The sequence below is a fragment of the Chelmon rostratus genome, chromosome 2, assembly GCF_017976325.1.
Source record: "Chelmon rostratus isolate fCheRos1 chromosome 2, fCheRos1.pri, whole genome shotgun sequence".
NCBI classification, from domain to species: domain Eukaryota; kingdom Metazoa; phylum Chordata; class Actinopteri; order Chaetodontiformes; family Chaetodontidae; genus Chelmon; species Chelmon rostratus.
In genome coordinates, this window is record NC_055659.1 from 25,524,821 (window position 1) to 25,547,996 (window position 23,176).

Sequence of the window (23,176 nt, forward strand, 5' to 3'; positions counted from 1 at the left end):
TTGTGCTCGCCATGTTCAGACATGTTAAAGTGGATTCCTCTTCCACTTGTTGTACACCCTGACAGCTCCATCTCTTCTATGGTAAATGAATCCTCCACAGTGCTGAAATAGTCCATGTATAATTGACGAAGACAGGATGACTGGACCTCATATGTGAGTGATGCTAAAACAGAGAGTGACTTCCTTTCTGTTTTTGTGGAAAAGACGAGGTCAGTGACTTTTCCGCTGATGATCAGAAGGCGTCCGAGCAGGTAGATAAAAACCATAAACGAGGCTGATGCGTGAACATGAATCTTATTTGGAATTCATCACGGCCTCTATCTTATTGATATGCCGCGCCACTGCTCTGGTTCTCACTAAGTCTACAAGACTCGAGTGCGGCTCAACATCCCCATGCTGTCCTTGTATTGATCATTTATTTTTTCTTGTGTTCTGCCAAGATCAGCACCAACACTGCCTCGCTCTAACACACTGACAGCGTCAGACAGCGTGTCCAGTCAGTTTGAGAAGTCAGAGATGCAGCCTACAGATTTGCAATTGAAGCTTGGTTTTAGATCATCTAATTAATAACATTTCTTTTATTCAATCGACCAAATGTACATCATGTCTGGCAAGGGGGAGAAGCGGTCCAGTGCAGCTGAAAGTACACCACGCAGCTAATGTAAGAGATGCAGAGGGCACTGAGGTTGATGGAAGTGCTGCGTTTGATGGAGGCTGTTTTTCATCACTGACTCATGGTGCTCTCAGCTTGTTCTCCATTGATGTAGCAAGCAATCTCCCAGTCAGTCTCCCTCTGTACCTATCTCCTAGTGTGTTCCCGCATACAGCTGTTGGCACCTCCATTCTCTGAACGCTTGCGTTACCTCGAGCTGCACCACAGAGCGCCATCCCAAACAAGTGAAGTCAACAGGACGGAGCTGCCGCTGCTGCCTGTTGCCCCTGATGGTTCTGAGTGAGCTACAGGACCTGGCATTACTGTCAGGATGACTGCGAAAAGTACTTGACCTGTTTCAGCTTCTCTATTTTATAAAACACAGTGATCAGTAGATCACAATTTGTCTTTGCAGAGCTGCTAAAGATCTGTCAAACTGAGGGATTGTGGGAGAGGTGTAATGTTTGAGTGAACTGCAGTCTGGACCCCAACTTGGCCACTGTTGGCCGTTGATGTTGCTGTTCTGAAGCCATTGTAGCTCGTGTCAGGTCTCCTGCAGACTGCAACAGGTTTTGTTTTTTTCTGTAGTTTGTTATTGTTGTTCGTTGTTCAGTCAATACAAATTTCATGAGCCTTCCACTACAAACTGCATCTATATTCAAATGATGGTCAGAGTGCACTTTTTGCCCACTTCACTCCTGTGTCCCACAGGCTTTGTGGAAAAAGTCTCAATGTCATGTGAGTTTTTTCAAGAGCGGTTTTCTCCTTTGTTACTGTGACAGCAGCAGTGACTGGAGAAGCAACAACACTGTCTCCTCTTTGTATCCTCCTTGTCTTTGTCTCAGCACTCTTTCACGCAGTACTCTGGATATTCTCCCCCTGTCTCTTATATTAAAATCACTTTCTGAATAATTATTGCAAACGAAAAAACCTTTCAATGTACATGTGGTCATGTGAGTAGTTTTTCCAGACAGACAGGTGTGAACCTAACCAAACGTGTAAAGACAGCTTAGTGTCAAACATGCTCTTCATCTGTGCTGGCCGTGAACCCGTCAATGCATGAGTAATAAAATGTAACTCCCAAGCCATCCATAAGAACACAGCAGGAGTCTGGTCCAACATTCTTGCATCCGGCATCCATGTTGACATTGGTATTGTGTACTGAAAGAGCCACACGGTTGGTCCATGGAATGTGGTGAGCTTGAAGTACTCCGCATTCTCCTAAATCTGGCGTCAGATTCCTGTCAAAAAACATGGATCAACCTGAGGACTGCAGAGTTTTTAGTGAGCACCGTGCCTCACTTTACATTTGGACTGAGCCGCATGCGTTGGAGCAGTCAGCAGATAACTGCTCAGCATGGAGGACCACACTCAACCGCATCACATGTGAGCCCCGTCATTAACAAGAAGAGCTCATTGAGTCCTTGCAGAATATTTAACAGCCGTCTCCGAGTCAGGAGATCACTCCTTCAAAAGAGGGTTTGGATGATCTGACGATCAGGCTGATTGAACGTTGTGCAACAACATAGTAAAAACCACTTCAACCTCAGCTCTGCTGGTCTGTGTTCAAGAGGAAACCAATTACACAGTTAACCATGGGACATATTTCAGATTCATTAAAGCAACCATGTTGTACATAGCCTAATTAGAATACTGATGGTCTGTGTATTAACTAGGCCACGTGGGTATCTATGACATATGGGATTATTGCTGCCATAGAAATGAGCAAATAATACAAGTGTATATATAAATCCATCTGGGTTAGACTGCGTATACAACAGGTAGTGAATTAAGCCAGTGAAGCCTATAGATATGAGCTGGCCTGGGCTTACAATAAATGCTCTCTAATAAACACACTGATCTCTTGTGCTTCCACTTGGACCATTTTCCTATTCTTGAAAACGTATTCATGTCCAGCTTGGATGTGCTCTCAGGAATGTCAGGTGTCCTGCCTGTCCTCCCTTACACATTGCCTTTTCTCAGCCACTGGGAGTTGAAAATACAATTGTAGGATGATCATGGTGGATGATCATGCGCTCCTTTTCTTCGGGAAGTCACCATTACTTAGCGAAGATAGGAAAATTTAAATACACTTATAAATGTGCAACCTGTTACACATTGTTTTGCAGAATATAAACCCAGCATAATAGCATAATAAAGCTGCATCGAAATGAAAGACAACAGGCAACATTTTTTTCTGGCTAAATGTTCTCTCACTTATTTATTCATCATCCACTAAACCTACCATATTTATACAGTCCAGCAGATGACTGTAGGGTGTGGTTAGGGTACAAATCAGACCTCGTAGACCAGGCATGTCAATCTGATTCCATAAAGGGCTGTGTGGCTGCAGGTTTTTATTCCAACCAAGGAGGAGCACACCAGGCTGGAATCAATTAATCAGCTGATCTCAGTCTTCAGCTGATAACTAAGTGAACCATTGATGTTGATTGGTTGGCCTTGTGTGCTCCTTTTTGGTAGGAACGAAAAACCTGCAGCCACACAGCCCTTTATGGAATCAGTTTGACATATGTGTCGTAGACACAGCTGATTTCACTAACGTGGCTGTGTTTGGTGAATTTGGTGCCACACAGTAAAGGGACTGAATACTTATGTACCATTCTGCTTTGTATTTTATATTTCTTGAAAATTTGGATGAATGTGTGTCAAAAAATCCTAACTGTGCCCACTGTGATGCAAATGTGTGAGCCATTAACACGTAATCGCTGACCTCAAACCTGCGAGTAGAAATATTTCAAAGCCACTACAACCCTTGTCTGGCCTAATAGCAGCTCTGATGAATGGACACATCCCTCAGGCCAGGGAGATAATAGGGAGTCAGACCTATTCCTGGGACTAACAGCCATCTTGAGCTCACAGCCCTGTTTCATTTTAATTAAGATGAGGTCAGGAGCATGAATTATACAGTGCTTTATTCATTTTTGCTCTCTCGTAAAAAGTTTCATGAGAAACTCACGCACGATATTAAAACCCCTCTGTGAAACATCTGGACCACAGCAGCTTTGGAGGGGTTTTCTTTCTCTCCTGTTCCCTGTGTGTCTTTGCCATAAATCCAATACAATGTGTGAAATAACTGAACTGTTACTGAAATGTGCTTTGTCTCGTAGCATCTCAATACACCCCTGACTGATTATTTATGACTTGCTGTTGAAGGCTTCCTGGATGTAACACGCGCACATTGATCAAGATCCCACTTGTGTGCGTTCTAGTTATTGACAGACAGGTGTTCAGTATGAATGGCAGCACGGTCGTAGAACTATAACATTACAAGCTATTCTTATTTCTACTATAAGATGCAGTTCAAACACACAAGGACCTCCCCCCATGTTTTACAATTCAGTGTTCAAGACATGACACATTTGCAGACACACACATAAAGACATAAAGAAATAAATCCATGAACATGTGGAGGGATCAGACGCTGATAAGCGTGAAAACATCGCTCTCTCTGGTTCATGTCATGTGTTCTTCTGTCACAGGTTTTTCCATGAAATGTGAAGAGCCTCTCTGGTATCCTCTCAGTCCAGAGACATGGAAAGGGAACAGACATGGGAAGTGGTTCCATCTATTTGAGTCATTTGACTAATTGACAGGACTTGTGTGGAGTAAATAGAATGATATGCTTCGAGCAAATAGGTGTCTACTCATTTAGAAATCAGTGAATATTTCAAACCTTGACAGCAGCATCCTCATTTCCATCTAGACACATGAACACATCTTTTTCTGATGTGTGCCTGAATGAAAAGGTAATTGTCTTGAATGTATCCAGTATGTGCAATCTGTTAAAGTGGCTTTTGATGTGAAGAGCAATTTAGACATTCAGAACACTGACTCTCTCCAAGAAAGGCTCTTACACAAATAAGCATGAGGTATGTTTACGTTCAGTTAGAGTTCTGCTTCCATTTAATCATGATTCAAAATATTGGCCTATATTAACGAGAATTACTGGTTTCACAGCACAGTGTTTATCTTAAGACCTGCATTTAATTTACATGTGGATCACAGTTCACATTTACAAGAAAACTCATGTAAATTTGCTTTTGCTTAAAAATATTTAAAAGCTACCAAATTTTATTTTGGAAGTTTTTGGTCGTCATTCCTAACAGTAATGGTAACCTTTTACTCACTTCTTAAAAAACAAGGCAGGGATTCTTTTCTGTTTTTAGTTTCATTAATGGATTTTATGTATGTTTTTTGAAAAGCATGAAAAATACCAGGGAGATAACAGCTTTAAGATTCAGTTTGCTACCATCAGGAAAAAGCACTGAGGATGCTGAGGGAAGTGCTCTTATTACAAAGTAAATACTGGGCATGAGGGCATTTTACTTATTCTGACATAGTTAATTCAATGTTAACACAGATGTGTAAACATGTACAGCATTCAGTGCTGGGCTGAAGATGTCTGGCTTTGAGCAGAGAGCCTCTGGGTAGAGTTGAATAATGGCTTTTGTGAGTCACGTGGTAACATTTGTCATTTGTCGAGTTTTCATCTCTTGTTTGTTCTTCAGCAGAAAAGAACACACACGGTGTGAAGTCTAAAAAAACCTAATACCTAACCTAAAAAATCTCACTGGCATGGTACCATGGATGTACTATCCTTTTACTTGTAATACAGTATTTTTACATTTTACATAAAGTTTTTGCAAAACTCTCTTTCTGTCACATGTCAATCAAGTAATGCAGTATTGTTATTACTGTGTGACGCTGAAAAGATTTACAGTTTCCCCTTTCGAAGGTGTGTGTACAATGAAAATCAAAATAGGGTGCTTCATACTACAGTATAGTTTATTTCTAGGTACCATCTAAATGCAAATTTGTCACTTCCTTTTTCCATCTTCTTCCTGTTTACCTACCGAGGTACCCATTAAATATTTCATTGGTCCCCCATATACAAAATATTTACAAAGTGACTTGCTGGCAGCAATCGAACACATGACCATTTTTTCCTCGAAAACAGTGTTATTGTAATGATTCCTCTTATTATATCTCAGCCCCTCTCTGACTGCCCTGCGGCCGGGAACGCTGCATTGATGGTTGCAGGTCGTTCCAATAACGTTAAAGGTCAGAGTTGAGTCGCAGCAGCTGCTGGTCAGAGCACTCGCCGCAGGATTTGCCTGTGCAGCTTGGTAAAAAAATGATTTCACAGGAATACAATACTGAAAGCTTCCATGTAGTGAAGAATATGACATTTATTACAGCCAAATATCAAAACATTAGTGTTTACCATATGCCAGTTTTCGCTCACGTTTCTCACCTAGCCTGACTAATGACCTGCTGCAGCTAATGAGACATCTGCAAATCACTGCGACAAAGCTCAGCAATTACCCTTGAAAAATGTCTTGCTGGCTGTCCCCTGATAGTTTCTTCATCTTCCCTTTCTCGCACTGGAAGATGAGGAAGCTATCAGGTGGCATACTGCCGAAATACAAGATAAACTGCAGGCAACACAAGTCTGAGAATCAAGAGAATCAAGTGCAAATAAGTATTTCAGCTCGAAATCCAGAGGGACATTTTTCTCAACAGGACTGCGCTGTTGGGAAGAAAGGAAACATGAAAAGTCACAACAGTTTATTTGGCGGCACCTCAGAGACCATCAGTCCTCAGGGGTTGAGAGCAATAGTCTATGGAAACATGGAAACATGTAACACACATCAGTGAGTATCATTCTGCATATCTGAAGATACTTAAGATTTAACAAACACAGACCCATCTATTGTGTGATAACTGACTATTTTAACCAACAACTAACAGGTGTGGTCATGATCACACTGTACATATGATCATATACAGGGATGTAAAGTGGACTGAATAATCACATTCAAAGAACAAATTATACATATTGTATATTTACAGGATAAACCACATTTACATTTGAGTGAAACACGTTCAAATCACACAGTACATTTGTACAATTTGTGAAAACTGGAAAATTATTACTCATCACTTTGCAAGATCAGCTGTTATCAGCAAGGATTGCATGCAGTGAAATACGAGGAACATAAATAAATAAAATGCAAAACAGTGTGTCAATTTCATGATACATATCGTGCTGTGGCTCCCGAATAAAATTAGTAATGTTTCAGTGGTAAAGAGTCACATTTTATGCCACCGTAAGTTTGGCTGAAGAAGGTCAAGAGTGTTTGCTCTTTGCTTGGATCGGTGTAGGATTTAAAGACGACATAATGGTACTTCATCTCAGGGCTGGAACATGCTCACAGCGACAGCGCTAAAATGCTGATGTTTGTCAGGTATGATGCTTACCACGTTCACCATCTCAGTTTAGTGTGTTAGCGTGCTAATATGTTCTAGTTAACACTAAACACAAAGCACAGCTGAGGTCTGTAGGAATTTGTAACAGCACAAATTTAAATTTCTCCTGATGATGGCGCCAGAGAAAAAGCTGGATCATGAGTTGTTAAAATTCAGCCTCTGGGTACCATAAATGTCTGTACCCAAATTTCATGGAAATCCATCCAGTAGTTGTCAAGACATTTCACTCAAAATCACAAATGTCAATCTCACGGTGGCGCTAGGCTAGAGGGAAGGTCAGGGGATCACAGAAGTCAGAAGGATCCATCCTCTGTGGACCCTGAATGTCGCTGTAACAGGTTATTACAGTTCAGTCAGTTTTTGAGCTATTTCAGTCTGGACCGAAGAGGCGGGCCAACTGATCAACAGGCTGCCATCTCTAGAACCACACCACCAGCATGGCTATACAAATCTAGAACAATTTGTCAATATTTGAAAAATGTGTGTTATGTAATAGTGACGTCATAGCAACAACATCATACTTCAACTGTCATATCCCCATTAAACCATGATGTGTCCGGTAGTCCAGAGTGAGTGTCCACATGAAAGCATTTCATGAATCACTCTTTCCTGCGATGTGGTCTCACTACAATGCTTGGTTTCTACAGGGACTGATGTCTGTCCTCGCACTTGTTTGAGGATTTTTATCTGCAGTCTGAGAGGCTCTTGAGGCTGATATACAGGGAGCTGACCACGGTGGCCTCCTCCTGGATGGACTCCTTCAGATCGGGCTGGTCCACACACATAAGGGCCACCAGTTTCCGGGGCAGCTTCCCACTGAACAGCAGGTAGATGCAGGGGTTGGCACAGCTGTTCAGACTGGCCAGCAGCATCAAGACGGTGAAGGCTGCCGCTGGAAACATGGAGGACAAAATGAGAAGAAGAAATTTAGTTGGGTTTTACAGGAGAGGACCAAATTCTAGTTATGAATATATTCTTATTTTGGAGTGCCATCATCATCATCATCATCAAGTCAGTTTGCCCTGATTTTCCTCTCAAAGTATAAGGAGTAATAACCTCACAGAGCTGACCTGATGTCCAGTTTCTATCAAAGTGAGTGAGTTTAAGTGGAGACAGCACCCTGTACTGTTATTACTGACTGAGAAATGCAGGGTTGCTATTTAAAACTCTTTTTAAGGGTGAAGATGAAACTCACAGGGAATCAAAGATTATTTCACGGTATTGTAGGTAAACAAGCCAGGACATTGGTTTTAATTCAAACCTCACACTGATCTCTTTTTCTCTGAAAATGCAACGGTTTTCTTATGTCAGGATGTCTTTTTTCTAACCCCTGTTATCTTACTCTGAGTGGGCGCCTCGACGTCCCAGACGGACCAGAGCTGCACGGTGAAGAAAGGCGTCCAGCAGACGATGTAGGCGAGCACGATGACCACGGTCATCTTCACCGTCTTCACCCTCGCCTTGGACACCCCCGCCACGCTGCTGGCCCTGGAGGACAGCGGCTTGTTGACAGCCTTCTCTCCGCCGTGGTGCGTCTTCATGTGAAAGTTTAAGTGCACGGTGCGGCAGATGCGCACCTGGCACACGATCACCGTGAGAATGGGCAGGACGAATATCACCAGAGTCGTCCAGGTCACGTAGGCTTTCGGTCCCCACGGCTTGATGAACTGCGCCCAGCAGTCGTGCACTCCGGGTGCGACCTCGACCCGAGAGAAGATGAAGATCTGCGGAAGGCTGCCGATGAGAGAGACGCACCAGGCGGCGCACACCGGCCCGTTCCAGCGCGCTCTGCCCCTCTGGAAAGTCACCATGGGGTTGCAGATGGCTTGATATCGGTCTATCGTCATCACTACGATCATGTAAGTGGAGGCAAACATCCCGACCACCTGCAGGTACTTCACCATGCGGCACAATATATCTGGACCGACGAATCTGTCAGTGATGTCCCACATGAGTTGGGGGCAAACTTGGAAGAACGTGACCACCAGATCGGCGACGCACAGGTGGGACACGAAGATGCGCATCCTGGAGAGCTGCTTCCTTCGCTTCCACAGCACCACCAAGACCCCGAAGTTTAGGACTCCTGCAGTGACGAAGATGATGGACAGAAGAGTGATTTCCACCTGAGCCAAGCGCTCATCTCGCGGCTCATCCCCGGGTAGAGCGCTGTCCAAAGTGATGTTGCTGGTATTTACACTGAACCAAGCCATGCTTTCACCCCGAATACAGCTACGAGTAGCTCAACACGCTAACATAACCATTCCCAGCTGAAGTGAGGGCATTAAAAAAAAATGTAAGCAGGCAGCCTGGGGTTCGACTTTTAACGCTTTCACAAGCAGGTAAGAGTGAATTTCCTGGAAGCAACAAGTGCTGAGAGCGTCCACTGAGGTGTTGGTAAAGCGGAGGGAGACAGCTTTATATCTCATCTCTGCAGGAGGGAGGAGCGACTACACCCCAGCACAGAAAATATTTCTCACAGTGTCAAAGACATACACGTGTAATGAATTGCAGCTGTGTACTCTGCAGTGCATGCACTTAAACAAACGAATCACCAGCTCAGTCTTTGCAAACAAAAAGGATAACCTTTTTATAGATGTTTCTTTACAAAAAACACAGCAAAGAATGAAGACATAACTGCAGTTAGAGAAAACCAAAACAATCAAAACCAAACATCTGATTTCTAATATTGTTCAACCAATGAGGATAACTATCTTCTGTAGTTACTGAACTGACATTTATTTCACTGCTCACACCAGAGTCCTGCCTTCACCTTTCACCCTCATCACACCAGTCTGACTGGTGATAGTGTGACAGATTAACAGCACTTTAACTGAGGAATATGCTCAACAGCTGAGATCTGTAATAACATGTGGTGACACATGCTTTCTCCTACGGTAGGGTATGGTCGTTGTGTTGCCGAGAGCATCTTGTGTGTGAGCCGCTCACATTTACATGGCGAAGCAGGGGAACAAAAATGGCTCTGCATGGGTTAATTTACAATGATATTTCATTCATGCTGGTCTCAGTTCTTGTCGTGTCCCTTCACAACACCACATACATCAGTCGATTTAATGAATACCTGTGAGCTGCACAATTACACTGTCAGGAGTCCAGATAATTATTGTCAGACACACAAACGCACCCCGTTTTCTGTGTGTTCAAGGCTTTACATAACTGAGGAGTTCATCTTTGTCCATCTCATAACGACTTTTCTTCCAGATGTCCCGCAGCTTCTGTAAGGTGGCACCTATCTCCTTGCCTGACGTGACACCCATCCTCCTCAGATCGTGACCGCTGACAGGGAAGCGAGGGATGGTCCATCTGCAGAGCTCTGTCAGCAGCTTCTCCTCACCTTGATACTTCAGTAGCTCACACACTTTACTCTGGGAGTCCAGCTCTCGACTCTGAAAAGGTGCAGTATGAGAGTGAATTAAAGCTCCTGAAAACTTGGTTTCAGATGGTAAGTATTCTATGACATTAGATATTTATGACTAAATAAGCAACATTCAAATTTAAAGACAGAGGACAAACCCGTTTAGGTATTATTCATTATTATTATATATTATTATTCATGATCTGCTCTATCAGGACTGTGTGGGTGTGGTTCCTGCAACTGAGCCCGGGACCACTTGAAACCAGGGAGATGAGCACAGGGAAAAAAACAAACACAGAATGGGGTCCTGTGTGCAGACACATAGAAGTATTCTACATGTAAAGTAAAGTATGTATTCGTACACATATTCTACATATTCTGAAGTGAGGTGCCAATTTCTCTGTGGTGTGCTCTCTCATCCTGTCTTGTCTACTTCTGCTTCACATCTGAATCGTTTGAAAGACATTTATGTTAAGATGTAAACTGTTTTGAGAAAAGTTAAAGTACTAGACTAAAGAACTGAAACTTCAAAGTTTGTCAATAAAAGAAATAAAATAATATTACCTAACTTTAGAGGCCAATCCTAGTGATTACAAACATTTCCTAGTATGGTGGGAACCTGTTGTATTCAGGTGTGGGTGATGGATGCAGGTGGATCTCTGTCCAGTAAGATCAAGGAAGTGATTCCTGAATTCAGAGTGGGGCTGTAACTGCAATAATTTTCATGGCTGGTCAATCTGACCCACATTTGCCTTGCAAGTTTGCCTCAGTGTCTTTGATGCATAACAACAAAACATAGTAAGTCAAAAAATCTTAAGAGAGATAAAAAGCAACTACTGCAAGTAAAGAAGCATCAACAAAAAACTGACAATATGAAAAAATACACTTAAAAAAGACAATATATGCAATATGGTATTTAAGTGAAAGTGCCAATCAATAAATTGACAGATCGTTTCAGTTCTAATGCAAAGCACGTCTTATGACTGAACTTCGTCTACTGTTTCTAGTTTTACTACTTTACTTTTTAACAGTGTTTTGGTGGACTGCTTGCAGCACTGCAGATCTTTGATCAATCAGATTCAGAACAAGCAATTAAGGTACAGCAGGCAATCACTGGCTACATTCACTTGCACATAACACAATACATGCTGATGAATAATCCTGCCTGCCTACAATGTGTGTGATTTTAGCTTTGCTGTTCTGGTACGTGTCCCACTTTAAATCTCTCCTGCCCTTTTTGTTATGAAACATGCAAACAACTGGCATCTGATTGTTTCCACAGACTACAAACTAGAAGAGGCTGAAACTTACATCGATGATAAAGTCAGTGAATGGTTTGAGGCTGTCTGGCTCATCGAGATTCTTGCGGAGCTCCCGTCTGTATTTCACCAGGAAAAGAGGCAGATTCTTCTCCTCCTTGGACACCTTCAGTCGGATGTCCATCTTTTCCACCTCCTCTGGGCAGTGGAAGAGTGCTGCCAGGATGGTCATGGGTTTGGGAGAGTGGTCTTTGGCGTTGTGCCACACTCGCTTCATCTCCTCAACATTGCCATCTGGAGGTAAACCTGAGGAGGAGCAGGGACAGAGAGGATGAGCAGCTCAAAAGAAATGACGCAATTAAAATAAATTATGTGAGAAATAGGTATTATATATATATATATATATATATATATATATATCATACCTCATACCCTTAAATCCTTCTGTCTAGTAAAAATGAATCACACCATTTAAAAATACAACCAATAAAGCATAGACTAAATCTGACCACTGTATTGCTTGTCCAAGTATGTTTTCAAGGGTTATGTTAGAGGAAACAACATTCTGATTAGCCTACTTCTTTTTTTTAAAACCATGCTATGTGGCGAACTAGTTCTTCACTGACATAGACAAAAAATGCTGCTCACTAAATTACATGGAACAAAGACTGGTGAGGATGCTGCTGGTATGCCTGGAACATTAGCTTTAACCTCAGTCTTTTAGCATTACATCATGTGCACAGTCATCAAGTCCATATTTAAGATCCCTTAAGAGGGTTCTGGTTTTAAAATGTGTCACGTGGAAACATCAGCTGGAGACGGACTTCTCAGCTCACTCAGTTTAGGCATTAGCTTACATTAGCCTGCGACACTAAATCTGCTAGCAAGAGTCATCATTTTAACAAACACAATCCATGGTCATCAGCTAGAAGCCTGCTTTTGTTTACTTCTACGTCAGTAATCAAAGAACTACTGTTACTGTGAATTATGATAGGTCACCATCATCACTGCAAACTCCATATGTGCAGTGAGAGAATGGAGCATATGACAAGGGTAGCCACAGTTACTCAGAAGGTAGGGCTCAGCAAATGCTCAATTCTCTAATGTGTGTATTGTTTTTTCTTGTTGACGTTTGTACCATAACCACCACCTCTTTATCTATTGACTGAAGACAGAAATTATGTCTTCCCTGCCTTCCCTCTTACCTATGTACTGGGCCAGTTCCAGACTGTACATCAGCTCCAGGAGATGAGCAGTATGGTTACCAACTAACATCTTCTTTAATTCAACCCAAATTCGTTCTCCTGATATGGCCGCCAGTCCATGGCCATTTTTCCTGATGGCGTCCAGTGTCTCGGACTCATGGTCATCAGGCTCCAAAGCCACCTTGCCATAGAATCTGTGGAGAAACTAAAGGTTTGAGGTCAAAATGCTCTGTTGTCAAAGAAATCTAAACAATGATTTTCTTATTTCAAGCTCTATTTTTCCATTAAAAGTTTTTCTCCAAGTAGGCAAAAAAAGAAAAAAAATCTAATTAAGCTGCCAATAAAATGAGGGAACCCACCTGAAATAGCGCAGTATTCTCAGGTAGTCTTCTTGGATTCTTTGTTCAGCATTGCCAACAAACCGAACTTTATGGTTCTGCAGGTCTTCATATCCTTTGAAATGGTCATATAGTGTGCCATCAAGGCCTGTGAGGGAGGAAAAAAGTCAGCAAAACATGCTAAAGTCTTATTAGCATAATAAAATGAGCAACAATGTCCCCTGAATGCACCAGAACTGATACCACATGCTGAACATGTCTACAACACAAGCAAACACAGAGATAACTCATTATGATTCCTCAACAAAGTTCATCTAACACACCAATACCTAAAAACATGGAGTTGATAGTGAGGTCTCTCCGCTCAGCATCTTTCTGCCAGTCAGTGGTGAATTCCACCTCTGCATGACGTCCATCTGTCTGAACATCCACTCGCAACGTGGTCACCTCAAAGTTCTCATTGTGTAGCTATGAAAGGAGACCAATAAACAAAACCCAGGTGAACAGAGGCCTTCGTGCTGCTGTCATAGAATCCTATTGACATGTACACATACCGTCTAAACCTACTCTCACTTGTGGGTACAGCAATATTTCAGAAGTCACTCAGTCGTGTCACAATCTGTACAAGGTAAAGCTACCATATGCCATTAGAACATTGCAAAGCTTCTGTATTCATCTAACGTCATGGACCATATGTTCCAGACCACAGCCTACGATCATTAGATGAAACTTATTTACATATTTCAGGAATAAACAAATCAATCAGAAGTAGAGTTTCCATTTACTGACTGCTTCTCTGTGAAACATTCTCCCATAATCCATCAGGATGGCTCCTCCATGAACATCTTAACATCAGGACTTAAGGCCCACTGGTTTGATCGATGAGATTGTATGTGGAAGAGGAAAATAGCCAACGTAGTGCTCTAGCCTCCCATGATGCAACTGGTGAGTCACTACTGCTATCCTTCAGTACAATCCCATTTTGAGTGTGTATGTGCATATACACATTTAAGTGTATGTGAATGAATTTACTCTATATATTTGTATATTTTATAGCCATGGCCATTAGCTATTCCTCTAACCTGATATGGCTGATGGTTTGTTACACAAAACCATCTGTGAAGTCGTCCATGGAAACTGGGAAGGACAACCAGTCAGATCAATGAATCTGATTTTGGGGAGAGAAACCAAAGCCAAAGCCAGTCAGGAGAGCAGTGAAAACATCTTTTTCATGGAGAAAAGCCATCAGTGTCATTCATTGCTCTTTTTTCAATGAAGAAATACTCTCCAGTTCTGATCAAATACAGCAGCATCTACACTGACCTCTTTAGGAGCTACCATTGTTGTTTTCGAAAAAAACAGTGGAGGTGTTTCACATTTAAATCACGACCACATGTAACTGCGAGTAGTTCTTATAGGATGCTGACTGGCCTGAACAACTTGTGTGGTCACAAGCGCATAAATTTAAGGCCTGGAAAGATGGATTCTCGTGTCACATGATCTCATGAATTCAGCTGCCTTGCAAGGTGACTATTCTGCAAAAGTACTGAGCAGGTAGTTTAAGTAGACTCCTAAGAAGCTTTCCAAACAAATATTTTTTGAAAAAGTAAATGCTACATCCTGCCTGCTCAAACAGGTTAGTCTCTTACTCTTGCTGTGATGGTCCCATGCTTCTCTCCTTTATTGTTGATCATCCTGATCCCAGCACTTTGGAACATACGCTTCATTTCCTCTGGAGTGGCTGTGGTGGCAAAGTCTACGTCTTCAGGCTGCTTCCCTGACAGCAGGTCACGCACAGCCCCTCCAGCTATTCTCAGCTCATGGTGGTGCTTCTCAAACAGTTCTGGAAAGAAAAACACACACTTACCCAAAGTGACCTAACTGCAACAGAGGAGGTGTGTCTGGACTGCTTGAGCGCAATGACTTCCATCATCATATATCAGTACGAAAACATTTCAGTTGTGTGCAGTTACGTTCTGACAGCAGTTCTCACTTTGCCTTTTGGACCTTTGGACTCTTTGGTTAACTGGCAAATTTTTGACTCAAACAATGAGATTATTCATACTGTCGGAGCTTCTTTGAAAACATGTTTTAGGCTTATGAGTGCTGTCCAGTCCCACAGCATATGTAGGCGTTCCAAACTGGAGGTGCAGGAGTGAAGGAGACATGTACATTTATCAGACAAAAGCCGCATTTTAAACAAACTGTATTTGTACATGTTATTATGAAAGGCAAAATTAAATAAAAAAAACCTTCCGAAATGTCACAAAAAAACTTTTTGAGTTTAATCTGCCTCTGGCCCAGTACCGCAACTTCATGATGTTATAATCACAACAGCCATTAGAACGTGCTTTGTAGATTTGGATTCACAGAGCCTGACTGATGCTGGACTTTTGAGGCAGATTTTGATATTGATATTTGCTTTTGATAAGGACCCCTTTAAAAAAAACTTTGACCAAGATCTGTACTGAGTGAGGCACTTTACAGTGAAAAATGAAAAACATGTCAGTGCTGTTTACCCTGTTTATATTAATAATTTATCTATTTTGTACATGCAGCTTCTGTTGCTCTGAATGTCCGTCCTGAAACCAGGACCCCATCTCTGTAACCCTAACTCTTACCTGAACTGAGGATAGAGAGTGTTGTATACTGTAAAGATAGTAAGAGTGCCTTGAGACAAATTTGTGATTCATGATATTGGGCTACATAGATAAAAGTGACTTTACTCTCTGGATGGCAAACTGTGTAACAGAGACGGTGTTTCCAACATATCTTAAACAGCCAACAGCAAACTGCTATGTCAATACTGTATATGCTATGAGCTAATTTATGGGCTCATGGCAGGTGTCTGGTCCCAGCTGCATCTCACCTGCTAATTTATTCAGGCCCTCGTTGAACAGAGACTGGAACTCTCTGGTCTTCAGCTGCATAGTGAAGAGACTCCTCCAATAGAAACCTGTTCTACCAATCACACGAGGACTGAAAATCCTGCTCCACATCTGTACAAACAACAAAAACAACAGTCATGCATTTCTGTTGGTTTGTCTGTCAGCTATTAAGCTAGCAACATGTCACTGAAGTCACGCATGCGACCGTTAAGGTGCGCGTGCACTGGTCACGCCGTCAACACAGGAGCAACATGGACATGTCAAATTAAACATACCAAATATAACAGACACAACTAACCTGCAACTTTACAGGAAGATTTCATGAGCATGAAACGCAGTTAACGCTTCATGATATTCTTCTGTGCTGTGAAGCTTTGTCGGAAGTATTTCGACAACGCACGGTTGCTGACCAACAGCGTGAGGTTTCGTCAGGCTCACGGGGCCGGGTTTATGAACGCGTGCTGCTCATGATATCTCGCGAGACTTGCTTGTAGCTCCGGGCTGCTGGTGTTGTGCTGTCAGATTAGCGAACGGAGCAGGAGGCAAATGGCTAAAGTGGAGCTGACGCCGCTCAGGACGTGGGAAGACTTCTTCCCTGGCTCCGAAAGATTCGCTAAACCAGATACGAGAGATTTAGCCAAATGGAACAACAGAGTTGTCAGCAACCTGCTTTACTATCAAACAAATTATTTGGCTTTGGCCGTCGTTGTTTTCCTCGTCGTCGGGTAAGTTAGCTGCTTACGGTAATTTGTGACATCAATACAGCAGCTGCCTAGTGTTTGTTTGGTGTCATCAGTTAGCAGATAAACGGAATATCCTTTCCAGGTTGTTCGTCATCTCTTCTGCGTATTGTTTTTGCTGTTGTTGCCCTTTTAGTGCAAAGCGGGATGTAGCCTACTCTAAAAGGATTTAAAATGGGGGTGTAGACAGGATGCAGACTGCGCTTATGTAGAGATGAGTTGGAAGCAGTCCCAAAAGAATGAATGGAAAGACACTGTGCCAGCTGACATGTGAGGCACTGTTGTGTTCTCGGTGTGAACTCAGTCTGTGTCCCTCGTGTAAGAATATAAATGGACATTTTCATTGGTTATTTATACACGAGTGTTGATATGCAAATATGCTGACAGGATGCACTCATGTGCGCTGTTGGAAACAGACAGACTTGGAGGGAGGAGTTTTTAGCCAGTGTTTGGACCCTGACTGATTCAGTACATGAACCAAAACTAAGATTTCCAGTGCCCTCAAGTACAAGCACATACCAAAACCATTGCAGGCAGGACCAACCTGTTGTCTGGTGTAGGTCCATACAAGGCAGATTCAGTTAGCTCTGAGAACAAGAGGTTAAATCTCTCATCTGTGAAATATGTTGGCTTTGGTTGACACTCTGTTCCTGCTGAATCCCATCTGACTAAAAATAGTGATGCCCTGTAATCCACTGAGCTGTATGATGACATATTGTTGCTATGGTCCTGAGGGCCTCATGCCGTTTGTCTAGTCAGCTGTTGCACTGCAGATAGCACAGTTGTGAGAAAACAGCAACTTAATCAGAAGCTTCTGTAACCCTGATTAGGGAGAGAATCCAGTATCATTTGTCAGTGAGTCAATCCTGACTCATGACCCAAACCAGCAAGGCCAACGCATTCAGCTGACTTGTTTTGTAAAAGCTTGTTATGTTTTTTTTTTTTAAATCCAGTTTCGAAACAGTTCAGCCGTGCGCTTTTGCATGGACCTCATTTGCATAGTGCACATTGTGCAAAGTGTTACGGGTGAGTGAGTGTGTGTGTGAGGACAGTCATTTTGTTATTGCACATTTTCATCAATCCACGCACAGTCCACGCTCAAAAATCCAAACACATCATTAGTCCTAGAGTAAAGTCCTCACCAATCAGACTGACTTTGCAGTGCATGTCAAACTGTTGTATTGAACTTAACGTGGCTATCACTGTCCTACTCTGGGTGTGAAACATAGTCTCCATATCTGGTAGGTAGTTTTATGTAGTGGCAGTTATAAATTGAATTTGCAATTTAATATTATGAGGCAGAGCTTGGCTGATATTACCTATCACTTGTATATTGATACCCGCAAAAATATCAGACAATAAGTCACAAGAAATTGCAGTAAAGAAATGCCAAAGATATTTTTGAGGTAGTTTAGAAGGAGATTTGCCATCTCATAGTCTGTCCACCAGGGGGCAGTGGCAAGTTGATTTTGTTTTTTTTTTTGTTTTTTTTTTGTTTTGTTTTGTTTTTTTTGCAATTGAAAAGTGTCCCCCTCAGTGCAACATGGTCAGCATTCTTTAAAAAAAGAAATTCCTTATCAAAAATGTTTGCACATAGTATGTGTTTATGTAATAAAAATGATATTGGCAAATATATAGTCACCACTTTTTTTTACACTTTCAAATATCCACACCAGTAACTGTATGGAAATCCAGTTTCTGTCAGGTAACTGGAGACAACTTGTGAATTCAGACTGTTTTCATAAATTTAATAATGTATTGTCAGATACATGACAGGGACTATGCGTCTTAGTGGCAGTGATTATTTGAAAAGGGAACACTTATGCACACTATTTGTTTTCTCACGCTGCATTTTGACCACACACGCCCTCATCAAGCTGCGTTTTCTGAAACTTTGTCAGACCTGGTATCCAGGATCACCAACGTTTGTGAAGCCAAAAACCTCAGAATGAGTTGAACTTGCTTTGTGCGACAGGCTCCGCTCATGGTCACAGACTTGGCCTGATGTGGTCACTGTAGTCATGCCAAGGCTGGATTTGTCACACAAAGCTTGCCTATCCAAGGTGTCTGGCCAGGGGGATTACAGCAGTAGATGCAATGTGCATGAAAGTCCATGTCCTGGTGTAAGTGACTGTTATAGCAATAAATAGCCTGTTTAGATTATTATTATTATTATTATTATTATTTGTGTCACAACTAAATTATTGCAGTTGTGAATTTATGATTTGATGTACTTTTTTGAAAAAAATGTTCATGTTATTTTGCAAAAAGAATTTGTTGTTTGTGTCAGCTATTCTTAAAATTCATGCTATTGTTATTAAAAAATACATCCAACTAATGGAGAAAGACCAATATTACATCGTAATCTGAGGTCCTACTCCTGTTCTGTTTTTATGATAACAGTCTGTGATGCTAACGGAAGTCATGTCATGTCAAACATCATCTAACCACTTGGTGGAGCCAGTGACCACACACACGTATGTCCTGCCTGTGCTGCAGCTGTATCAGAGCAGCCTTAACGTGAGCCCTGTGCTCTCACGTGTGCTGTGTCGCTGCCCCGCAGGTTCCTGAACCCTCTGGGGATGTTCACAGCCATGGCCGTGGTGTCGGGCGTCTTCCTGGGTTCAGTGTGGGCCGGAGAGAACAGAGCAGTGATCAACAACTTCAAGAGGCAGAACCCCACAGCGTTTGTGCTCGCTGTCATGGTCGCCAGCTACATCTTGATCTCTATGCTGGGGAGCGTCATGGTGTTTATGTCTGCAATCACTTTACCTCTGGCTTGTGAGTTCAAGAAGATAATGTTGGACGATAACATTTATGGCACTGGGAAGATCATTTTAATCACATAAATGAAATATATGCCTATTACTGCACTATGAATTCTGGCCAGAAAGCAAACAGACTAATATAAATTTTATTAGTTGATTAAGTACATTTTATTGCATAATAGATATGTTTTCAGAGTGTAGCGATCAGTGCATTTGAAGTATTATGAAATTAACCTAAGGCAACACAATTCAAAATCAATGAAACATGTTTTGGAATGAACCCTCTCAGATTGTCAAAGACTGATGTTATAATAGTTTGACTTGAACAAAAGTTTATAGGTTTGTTTTTGCCAAGCATTTCCAACGTTAACAGCCACTTTCCCATCTGCCGTTTCAGTGATACTTGCACATGCTTCGTTTCGCCTCCGCAACATGAAGAATAAACTGGAGAACAAGATCGAGGGAGCCGGACTGAAGAGGTCACCCATGGGCATTTTGTTGGAGGCTCTGGGTCAGCAGGAGGAGAACTTTCAAAAGATCCAGAGCTTTCTGGAGGGAAAACTGAAGGAGTGACTTGGAAAGGAGCACATACATGCACACATCTTTTGGCCAAAGATCATGACTCTTTTTCTGGGTGTAACAACACTCTGTGTCTCTCAGTCTAAACCGCTTAAAGTTTCCTGCATATGCAGTGTGTTCACCTTTGTGTGTTTTGAAAAAAGAAAGTTCCTAATCTGAAGGGCTTTATCTTTACCTCAGGGTGTCTGTCACTCCACCCAGAACTTGTCAGGGCACTTTTCTCAAACAGCGATGGGGGCAAGTTGGCGCTACCTCACATCTCTGCTATGCAATGTGTCAGTGTTCCTGTGCAACACAGCTGCAGAGTCTTTCCTAGGTATGAAATCTGTGTTTAATCAGTCTCAGAAACAGCCATCAGTCCTGCCAGTTTGAGCTCAACTAAAATTGTGAAAGCAATGCAAGCGTTGCTTTGTAACAAAGAATAAAAAGTGCACACTCGACAGACATCACTGCCAAGCTACTCCACAGGCTGGATTGTTTCGAGTTTTTGAGTAATGTTTCCGCACATAAACAGTTTACTTAAGTGCGCGTTTGAATGGAACAACCTTATATTCATGCAAATAAAAAGACAAACGAGACGGCACCACCTTGTCCCGAGCTTTGAAATACATGTGACTCCAGACAGCGACGCAGATCACTGTGTCAATATTTAAGATAAAGACTTCAAAGGAGTGTGAGGTCTTAACCCGTGGCCATCAGTATTCCTCCTGCACCCCTCACTGTTTAATCTCGACAGTGCCCCTTGGGTGATGGATGGGCTAACTTTGCTGTCCTTTCCACTTACCCCAGTTCTAATGAATGGGCTGCAGCAGATTGCAGCGTGGAGAGAGCTGAGCGCTGCACGGTGACGGAGCAGACTCATCTGCAGTCATTCATGTCCAAACCCGAGTTAGTCGCTGCGTCAGCCACTTCAGCTGTGTTCTTATTTTTTCTTTTATTGGATTCCATTTGAAATTGACTGCAGATAACAGGAATCCATGTGGAACACAGGGCTCTGTCATTTGGTTTTAAGTGGCGGTGTGTAAGGATTGGGGGAAACACGAAGATAAGATTGTCATTAAAAAGAGTAATCACTTCTGGCTGGTGCTGTGGGTCCGTGTTTGCTCTGAAAGTGATGAAACCCACTTCAGACAACATCACATCTCTGCGAGGAATCCACGGTATTTTTTAGGTGAACCTTTCTGATGACCTCTACACACTCAGGTAATAGTGTTCCAGTGGCTTCCAGTTTAACTTTGACTCAAGCTGCAAGGCTTTCCCCCCTCTGTGCTTCAGCAGTGATTTATGTCCTTTCCTGCGTTGCCTCCTCTGCATCCATATTGTGCAACGTGGAGGAGTGAACCGAAGAACTGGTGGCAATGAACTCAATTAAAGTCATGTCTCAGAGGGCACAGTGCGGGCCCTTGTTCTTGCTACCGCAGCTGCTTTAAGGATCCTACCGACACGTGTGTGCTGCTGCACACCCAACAGGTGTGCTTTTGGTGCTCAACACGTGTAATCCAGGAGAGGAAGCGCTGTAACACAGGGCAAAACAACACTTATCCTTTCTTGGCATTGTTACATGAATCGACAGCACTTGACCCACTTGTCACTTTAAAGCAACCATAATTGCTTCCAAAGGTAGTCCTCAGTGAGGCAACAGCAGTCAGTGGATGTGACACAAAAACAAAGCTGTGTACTGTTTTTGGACCAGCTGCTAAGTAACAACACTATTCTCCTTGTGCAGGCGTTTGATTTCCAACATCTGGCTCCTGTTTCATTTCCACAGCACAAAGGCGTGGGACAAGGAAGCAGTTTAGTGTGATACAGTACTTCATGTTGTTGGGTCAGGCTCACTTTGGGTTGATCCTCAGCCCGCCTGAGGGGCTTTGGCTTTCTGCAGGCCAAGCCGGTTAGCAAGCCCCATAACTCAAGCGGCCTGTCATTCAGCAGATCTGGCTGCTCGGGCCCACACTACAGCTGATCATGTGACACAATGATGATGACCCACTGTGACCTTTGTGGTCTGCAGTATCCTGTTCAACATCCCCATACACCCACAGTGCTTTTACTGCCTCCATGACAGAAGGTCAACTATATTATCCCACGGACAAGACTTGAGTGCATGCGGCTGCTAATCCAACTACTACCCTTCATAACTTGTCAGAGCCATTACTCCCTGGATCGACGTTAAATGTGCTGATCTCGGGGAAGCCACAGCACAACCTGATTTATAGTCACTTTAATCTGAGCTTGCTGATCCCTGTGGGAGAGTGTACTTGTGTGTGTGACACCTTTCTGCTCTTGCTTTCAGAAATGTTTAAGAATGCTTAAGTTGAGACTCAATTATGCTGCCTGAATAAAGTAGTCTAAATTCTGAAGTGATTTTTTTTACTTAGTGAACAGAACAAGCTGTAAATATAAGAAGGATATTATGTAACCTCATGGAGTCAGTATGGCTTATTAGCAAACAGTTGCCTATTTACGCATCCAGTAGACTCAGAGTGATACTAGTATTCCTTGAGCGTCCTATCATTGTCTAATAGGGCGGCTAAAAACGGGGTTGGTGAGAATGATGAGATGGAAGCAAAACAGTAGATTTGTGGGCAGTAAAACCAAAACAATGAGCGAAAAGATGCTAAAAGGGAACTGCAGAGTGAGGATTCCCAAACCCCAGCCCTGTAATCTGCTCCCCATATGAAAGCATTAGCGTGTTAGATGAGGGGAAAGTACATAGGAGCCCATTGTTTATGCAGTGGAGTGTCAGCTGGAACAGCCTCGCCTGATGTCTGGCTGCAGCTGGTGTGAAGCAGCAGAGGCACAGAGACAGAGGGAGACAGCTGGATACGAAACACCCCCCCCCCCACTGCCTCGGGTAAAGCCGAGGAGCTTGAAGTGTCTGAGACCTCCCCTGAGCTCGTTCAAGAAGCACAACACCGAGGGGCACCGTGAGCAAGTAAACCTGCTCAACTGCGGCCTTCCTAAAGAGGGCACCAGCGGCAGGATACACGGCGGTCGAAAATATGTGTCGGCTGGGGAAGGAAGGGAGGGAAAGGAGGTGAAGGGTTATAGAGTAATCTGTAGGGGAGGGACGGGTGCATGTG

The 23,176-nt window shown here is 42.7% G+C and overlaps 3 protein-coding genes across 3 annotated transcripts; 1 reads left to right on the forward strand and 2 right to left on the reverse strand.

Moving 5' to 3' along the window:
• Positions 1–7,626: 7,626 nt before the first annotated feature.
• Positions 7,627–9,153, reverse strand: si:dkey-178o16.4 (vasopressin V2 receptor). The gene is made up of 2 exons (XM_041949925.1): positions 8,286–9,153; positions 7,627–7,835 (listed from the first exon to the last, which is right to left on the reverse strand). The coding sequence occupies exons 1-2, from the start codon at positions 9,151–9,153 to the stop codon at positions 7,627–7,629; spliced, it is 1,077 nt and encodes a 358-aa protein (XP_041805859.1).
• Positions 9,154–9,505: 352 nt separating this feature from the next.
• On the reverse strand, positions 9,506–16,445 carry trnt1 (tRNA nucleotidyl transferase, CCA-adding, 1). Its single transcript, XM_041959625.1, has 8 exons — positions 16,305–16,445; positions 15,988–16,117; positions 14,768–14,961; positions 13,448–13,586; positions 13,140–13,266; positions 12,781–12,974; positions 11,628–11,881; positions 9,506–10,347 (listed from the first exon to the last, which is right to left on the reverse strand). The coding sequence occupies exons 2-8, from the start codon at positions 16,115–16,117 to the stop codon at positions 10,102–10,104; spliced, it is 1,284 nt and encodes a 427-aa protein (XP_041815559.1). The 5' UTR covers positions 16,305–16,445; the 3' UTR covers positions 9,506–10,101.
• Positions 16,446–16,516: 71 nt separating this feature from the next.
• On the forward strand, positions 16,517–22,430 carry arl6ip5a (ADP-ribosylation factor-like 6 interacting protein 5a). The gene is made up of 3 exons (XM_041959637.1): positions 16,517–16,731; positions 19,310–19,527; positions 19,912–22,430. Exons 1-3 carry the CDS (start codon positions 16,553–16,555, stop codon positions 20,085–20,087), a joined length of 573 nt encoding a protein of 190 aa, XP_041815571.1. The 5' UTR covers positions 16,517–16,552; the 3' UTR covers positions 20,088–22,430.
• The last annotated feature ends 746 nt before the right edge of the window (positions 22,431–23,176 follow it).

Excerpts from the sequence above, each read along its gene's own strand:
- si:dkey-178o16.4 (XM_041949925.1), bottom strand. The coding sequence starts at position 9,153 with ATGGCTTGGTTCAGTGTAAATACCAGCAACATCACTTTGGACAGCGCT. Across the intron at positions 7,836-8,285 it reads CGTCGAGGCGCCCACTCAGA|CGGCAGCCTTCACCGTCTTG; the intron begins GTAAGATAACAG and ends CCATGTTTCCAG.
- trnt1 (XM_041959625.1), bottom strand. The coding sequence starts at position 16,117 with ATGTGGAGCAGGATTTTCAGTCCTCGTGTGATTGGTAGAACAGGTTTC. Across the intron at positions 12,975-13,139 it reads AGAATACTGCGCTATTTCAG|ATTCTATGGCAAGGTGGCTT; the intron begins GTGGGTTCCCTC and ends GTTTCTCCACAG. Across the intron at positions 11,882-12,780 it reads GGAACTGGCCCAGTACATAG|GTTTACCTCCAGATGGCAAT; the intron begins GTAAGAGGGAAG and ends GCTCCTCCTCAG.
- arl6ip5a (XM_041959637.1), top strand. The coding sequence starts at position 16,553 with ATGGCTAAAGTGGAGCTGACGCCGCTCAGGACGTGGGAAGACTTCTTC. Across the intron at positions 16,732-19,309 it reads GTTGTTTTCCTCGTCGTCGG|GTTCCTGAACCCTCTGGGGA; the intron begins GTAAGTTAGCTG and ends GCTGCCCCGCAG. Across the intron at positions 19,528-19,911 it reads AATCACTTTACCTCTGGCTT|TGATACTTGCACATGCTTCG; the intron begins GTGAGTTCAAGA and ends CTGCCGTTTCAG.